The sequence below is a fragment of the Corvus brachyrhynchos genome, unplaced genomic scaffold, assembly GCF_000691975.1.
Source record: "Corvus brachyrhynchos isolate BGI_N302 unplaced genomic scaffold, ASM69197v1 scaffold46, whole genome shotgun sequence".
In the NCBI taxonomy this organism is placed as follows: Eukaryota; Metazoa; Chordata; class Aves; order Passeriformes; family Corvidae; genus Corvus; species Corvus brachyrhynchos.
In genome coordinates this window covers 4837181-4843968 of record NW_008238838.1, presented here as the reverse complement: position 1 = coordinate 4843968, position 6788 = coordinate 4837181, and the positions used below count along the sequence as shown (strand labels likewise).

The window sequence follows — 6788 nt, the reverse complement described above, 5'->3', positions numbered from 1 at the left end:
CCCACCCCAGCCGGTACCGGCTGATCACCGTGATGGTGCCGTTGCTGTTCCGGATCTCCTGGAACTCTCCTTCCCCTTTCAGCTTCGTGTCCCAGGTGACGGTGCTGGGGGGTTTCCCGTTGGAGGAGGTGCAGGTGGCTACCAGGATCTTTTCTGTCCTGCCAGACTTGGCAATAAGCGGCCTCTTGGTGCCCTCCATCCAGTTCGTGGGCTTGGCTGCAGGGGAGTGCAGGGAGGAGGAGGAGGAGAAAAGGGTGCAAAGGGATGGTTAGAAAAGCAGCGCTGCTCTGTTCGCTACCTCCCAAGAACCACCTAACACCACTGAGGCTGTGACAGAGCTTGTGGTGAGTCCAGAGCTGTGCTAATTGCCAGCAATAATTCCCATGCAATAAGTGCTTTATGGCAGTGCCTATGCACCTTGCACCATCTACCTGCATCATTTATGGGGAAACAATGGTGGAGGTGCCCTAAATGCACAGATACATGGAAAGTCAACCCCTTCCTCCCAGAGGTTTTCATCCCTGTGTTAGAAAGGAACTGAAACTGGAGAGAAAATGACTCATGTAGACCTTGGGTGGGGTCTGTTCACTCACAACCCTGAGCACCAGGGACAACCTCTGCTGTCTTTTTCCTCTTGACAGCCCCCAGCTCTTTAAAATTCACCACTCCCACAGGGAACTGGTCACTGCTCCTGCACCTGCATTAGGAGTGTAGGTGGAGGGAAAAGGGGAACTGAGAGCTGGAAAGAAGGAGAGGTGTGACAGCTCAGCTGTCTCAGAATCACCTGCCCTGGGTTCCCTGCTCTTCACCTCTTCCCAGTCAATTTAAAAATCCATCACAGGTACAATGTACACCCAAAATTCACCTTTGCCCTGAGCTCCCAGGATGTGAATCTCAGATCTGTTGGACCAGAGGTTCACCCTACAGAGCCTTACCCAGCACGGTGAGGTTCAGCTGCCCTTCCCGGTTGCCGGTTGGGAAAGTGGCAAACTCACAGATGTAAACCCCCTCATCCTCCAGCTCCAGCCGGGACAGCTGGATGGTGCCATCCTTGAAGGAAGGGTTCCGGAAAGTCACCCGCTCCTTGTAGGGGGACAGGATGGACACGCCCATGGCGGGGTTGTAGATGGCCACATTCTGCTTGGTGCCGTTGGTGGCCTTCTGCCACGTCACCTGCGTGATCTTCACGATGGGCAGCGGGTTGGTGAAGCTGCAGTGCAGCACCACGTCCGTGCCGATGAACCCCGAGACGGTGTCATTGACCAAGACAGTCTGAGCTTGCAGCCCTGCAACGAAACGGGGACACGTGAACATTCGTGTGCTCCCCAGGAGCATCAGGCTCATCAATCCCTCTATTTATTCCACTTGCTTCTTCTTGGCATGGCTGATACAAGAGCGGGTTTTGGCTAAAAGACACCTCTCGTCATAAACACCTTCTTCCCGCTATGAGCAGTCCAGCCTAGGGCTCATCACCACCCAAAGGCACAAGGCTGGATCAATAACACCTCCCTCCCTTTTGTCTCCAGCTCCAGGTGACACTGAATCATGGTAAATAGGCAGGGCATGTGTGTCTGCAGGCATGTGAAAGCCCTGATGTTTATCAGCACCGCACATCCCAGCACATGCTAACACACACTCAGACTTCCATTTAATCCCACTGGAGCTGCAGCAGTAATTAAAGGAGCTGCAAAGGCTCAGCCCTCATTTCAGGGCAGCAATAATTCCCATCCAAGATCGGCTTTAAGGCACTGCCTCTACACCTTGCACGATCTCCCTGTATCACCCAGATCGTTTCTGTGGCCTTCTTATAACCCCAGAAGTGGCTGAATTTAGGAACCTTCCACCTTGATTCTGTGGAAGGTGCTCGTGAAAAGTGGGAGCTGCAGTTCATGACAGCTGTTGTGTCTCAGTTGATTCCTCCCCTGACAGATGGAGAAAAACATCTCCCACCAGTCTGACCCTGAAATTCATCTTTGCTGCCACTGTGTCTTTTCCTAATCTGCGTATTTAGAGATAATGCTCTGGTAATTATGCAGCCAGTATTTGTATGATAAATACAATAGAGAGGCAAGGTGGTGAGAACAAGAAAAGCGGATTTTGCTCCCTGCTTCTGGGAGAATCTGCAATTGGATGGATTCTGGGAGCCTGGGAGGAAAGGAAAGAAAGGGATAATAAAAAAAAGAAACATGCACAGAGAGTGAGGAACATGAAAGAGTAATGGGAGAGAGAGGGGCTGGGGAAAGAAAAATGCATAGCAAGAGAAACTAGACAGCACCTCCTAAAAGAAATGTCACCCTACTCTGTTCTTCCAGGGATGAATGGCTCCCTGTCCAAGGCCAAAATGAACTCCTCAGTGCTGCTCCCCCTGGCAGATGTGCCCTGGGATTTCTCCAAGAGTCTCCTTCCTGCAGTTTCACACACACACAAGTGCAGGCAGACAAAACTCTTCTCCACCTACCCGCACATACTCCATGTTGCCCCCTCACTCCCTGCCTGCTGTTCCCAGCCTTATCCTAATCCCCACATCTCATCCACGCCTCTTCTGTCTCCCTTCTCCTTCCTGTGACCCTGAGGACAAGCCCCAACAACCCAGGCCGGCCACGAGACGCCACCAGCTGACCACAGCCATCAGCAGTTCCGACCGAAACTTGGCCTCCAGAGCTTTGTGTGAACTTGCCCCCTGTTCCCTGAGCCAAGCCCCACACCCCAGCACTGCAGCTGGGTGCTCAGGAATGTTCTCCAGAGCTTCTTACAGCCACAGCAAAGCGCTGGTGCCCTCATGAGCCTGCACACACGAAGCCACCACGTCCTCTGGGGCTGGCAGGGTGCACCTTTCCCCTCCCAGCACAGCCAGGGCCATTTTCCCCATGGTTTTCCCTCCACAAAGCAGAGGGTAGGGATGTTCCCGCTCTGAGAAAGTCACATCTGGATGGTGTTTCCCCTCTGGAGAAGAACGTCCCAACAGCAGGACATAATGAAGGACTTTTCTGCCACCAGTGCCCACAGCATCCTCCCTGATGAAACGAGGGCACAGGCTGGGTTTAGATGAGGCCATGCTGGGATCTGAGGGCAGAACGGGTGGATAGGGAGGGGGGAGATGTCTCCACCATGCTTTGCAGCATATGCTGCTCCTTCCACCCCGGAGGGGAGCGAGCATTGCCCACACCCAAGGTGAGGAACGGCTTTGCCAAGCAGTCTGGCTCAGAAGGCTCCAGAGCCTCCCAGAGCGTGTGGGGGCTTGCTGGAGAGCACTTCCATCACGTAGCCAGGGCCTCGGGAACGGCCCAGCCCGGCTGTGGGTGTGCTCAGCACGCCCTCCTTCTCCAGGGCCGGGGGAGCGCGGAGTCATCAGCGCCTCTTCCACCGTGGGCTCGTGCCCCCAGCGGGGCCTCCCGGGGCTGGGGCGCTGGCACAGCCGGCTCTGCTCCCCACAAGCTGCCTGACCCCCCACGGGCCCAGCGGGGCCCTTTGAACCGGCATTTCCACACCCCAACAAAGAGGCCCTGTCCGCCACCGCAGGAAGTCACGGCCCAGCATCTCCTCGTGGTGCCAGGGGAGCAGAAGAGGGGCCAAACTGCAGAGAGGAGGGGGTGGAAGCCACCAGCTTCTCCTCAGGGTCACCCCTGCAGGGCTGGCAGTCCCTCGGGGGGCATCTGGATGAGCACTGCCAGGCCGAAGGCCTCCACTGATGGGCAACCAAGATGTGCCCCTCAAAGGAAGATAAAGTCAATCAGCCTACAGCCATTCCAGCAGGGAATGTGATGGATAGCCCAGGGGAGGTCAATCCGACCCCTCACTCCATCCATCATTACTGTGCCCTTCCTTTACGCTGTGATTGCCCTGCAAATTAATGAACAGATCTTTTTAAAAAACGAGTTATTTATCTTAACCTTGAGCAGCAGCAACAATTCCCAGTCCTACCCTCCCCCTGCCATGGGATCCACGCATCAATGCAGACTGGACTTGGATATAAACTGGAGAAAAAGTGGATTTTGGAGCTGATAAGCCTGATCCTGAACCCAGAATGGTCCTGCAGAACCCTCCTGTGCCCAGGTGTAACAAGCCAGACTTTTGGCCAGGGAAAAAGCTGGTGCCAGTTGAGTGAGGACTGCTTGCCAACAACCAAATGCTGCCAAAGCTGGGATTCAGGCCCTTACATGCAGCAGCTTTAACAAAAACACATTCCAAACCTTCTCGAGGCTCTGGGGAAAAAGGGGGAAAGAAAAAAAAAATAAAAAGCACCGGGCAGAAGAAATAACAAAACAAAACAAACAAAAAAATACCCTGAAAAACCCCAAACACTGCGTGGAAATCGCGTTTCCTTTCCAGGTGACTGAACAACTCTTTTGCAAGACAGGAAAAACTCTTTCTGTTCCACTCATCCAAGCCTTAAATCAGGAGAGGAACGCACCCGTTCTGCTCCAGGAGCACCCACACTCAATGCAGTGATGAGGAAGGGAGACAGATGGAGGAAAGGGGTTTGGGAAGTTGCTAGATCAGCCTCCCATCCTAAATCAGAAGCCAGAGGGCAAACTTGGCTGCTGCCACGCTCTGGGGAGCACTTGTTTGCAAGGTGACTGAGCTGGGCTGGCGGGCCTTCCCTCGCCCCGTTACACACTCAATAATTCATCAGGGCAAATGCATAGATAATTGATGGCAATGAGCATGCACGGCCGGCAGAGGAGGAGAAAATAAAATCACTAATCAGCCTCTGGAGAGGTTTGAACATATTCAACTGGATGTGTGTGTGTGTGAAGTGCTGGGATCCGCCGTGTTTCTGCTTTGCTGAACGATCCGTGTGGTTGGTAGGGCAGGGAAAAGGCTTGGGATGAATCCTGCTGTTTTCACACCCTGTGCCAGATCTCCCAGTGCCCACCAATCCATGCTGACACCCCCCACGGGCAGCCAGCACCCGAGCAAGGATTAGCTGGATAGGTTGCAGCTTGCCCACTTGCATTTTATTCATTAGTTTTGTGGTGTTATTTTTTGTGAGGGACCAAAAGGGCCCAGCCGTGTGCCAAAGACATGTTGGTGCCAAGGCCTCATTAGTGGAGGCCTTGGAGATCCTACTCCTCCACCTTGGCCTCTGAAGTGGTTTGTGTTGATGCCTTTCCCCACGATCCCAACTCCAGATATCCCGCGAGGCCTCGGGGGCACTGTGCAGAGCTCGGGGTGCCCTGAGGCACAGGGGCTGGGGAGGAAGGTCTGCACTCCCTGGGTGCCAGGGGCATGGGGGACGGAGCAGAAGTGGCAGCTGGTGGCTCTTGGACCTGAAAACCCTTTCTCCTAAAAGCCCAGGAGGTGCTGCTCCAGTGAGGCTCCCACACTTGCAAATCAGGTTCTGGCTCCCCCATATAGAAAGCTCTGGGAATGATCTGCAGGCTCTGGGTGAGCTCTGTCACAACCTCCCTCAATGCCTCTTTGTTAACAGCCCTGTGAACTCCACTCTGCTTTGCACAACCTTGCCTCTGCTGAGCCTCTCACCGATTTCTCTCCCTCCTGTTCCCTGATACTCATCTCCCCCCAAGGGCACTGAAACAGCCCTTGGCACGAGTGTGATGAGCCACCCTTCGGTGTGGCAATATCATGACTGATGCAGATGTCACAGGGATTGCTCCTAATAGCCTTAGTCACAGCAGCCAGGATCTTACAGAAGGACAGATCAATGCATCACACTTCAACCCGCAAAAACTCCCACAAAAAGCACCTGATTTTGTGACAGCACCGTGGCCACGGGCAATGATGTCCCATCCATGGTCCCATGGGTCTCACAGACCCTGAACATTTTCCATGAAGGAAAAGTGGGATGGAACAGGAGCCCAAAACTTTCCAAAGTGGCACCTAAAAATTTCTCTCCTGGTGTTTCTGAACTCATCTTTACAGCGGAAAACAAGGTCTGAAACGCAACTCCTGTGGGGCAGAGCACAGGTGGCCTCCAACAGCCCAAGGGGACATCCCAGGTGTGTCAGGCAGGGTGGGAAACACAGGAAAGAAGATCCTAAATCCCAGCAGGGGAATTTCAGGTGGCAAGAAGCAAAGGTGTGAGGTGGCGCTTGGCCAAGAGGTTGGGGTTAGTACTTCTGCTCCTGCCAGGGAGGCTTTGCATTGATTGCCAGGCATTTAAATCAGGATTCTGCTGCTCTTCCAAGAGCACAGGGCCTGCCTCACCCTGCTGGGAGCCTGCTGCAATGGAGGAGTGGTCTCCAGTGAGTCAGTGGGCCCCAGTGAGTCACCTCCAGGCCCTTCCTGTGGCAAAAGACTTTCACTGGAGGTCTCTCTGTCATCACTGATTCACTCCTGCAGAGCTTGAGCACCACAGGGATTGTAAAACTTGAGTTTCCAACACAAGGGGAGGGGGAGCCTTAGAAGGAAGATGAGAGAGATGTGGCAAGATTATAGCTCCAGGTGACATGGCTGCACATGAAAGGCCTGAGATAACACTGGGATGGGGTGGGGGCACCCCAAGAGAGAAACTACACGCCCAGGCATTCCTTCCCCCTTCCCAGCGGGAGCTGGGAGAGATTTATGGGAGCTGTCGGGAAATGGCAGCGCTGCACAATGGCCCGCCTGGCCCTCAGCCAAATAAATCCCTCTCAAACAAGAAAGGACTGGGCTTGGCTTTGGCTTGCAAATGGGAAACACAGGGGCCTGTCCTCGAGGTCACTGGTTCAGACCCAGATCCAGCCCAGGCAGCAGAGCAGAGATGATTTTACCCCAGGACCAGTCAATGGCTGGTATCGAGTGAGGTCTCCAGCCAGCCCTTCATTGGCTGCCTTGGGATAAAGCCT

At 54.1% G+C, this 6788-nt stretch overlaps 1 protein-coding gene across 8 annotated transcripts in view; it reads right to left on the bottom strand.

Moving 5' to 3' along the window:
* NECTIN1 (nectin cell adhesion molecule 1) overlaps window positions 1-1359 on the bottom strand; it is a 49930-nt gene extending 48571 nt beyond the window's left edge. For 7 of the 8 annotated variants that reach the window (XM_017738460.1, XM_017738462.1, XM_017738463.1 and 4 more), the window contains exons 1-2: window positions 936-1359; window positions 11-216 (exon numbers count right to left, since the gene is read on the bottom strand). In XM_017738460.1, coding sequence (XP_017593949.1) covers window positions 11-216; window positions 936-1344 — 615 coding nt within the window. In that variant the 5' untranslated portion in view covers window positions 1345-1359. Of the gene's footprint in view, window positions 1-5; window positions 217-935 lie in introns of all 8 variants that reach the window. The other variant, XM_017738461.1, reaches the window with a different exon arrangement.
* Between the last annotated feature and the right edge of the window lie 5429 nt (window positions 1360-6788).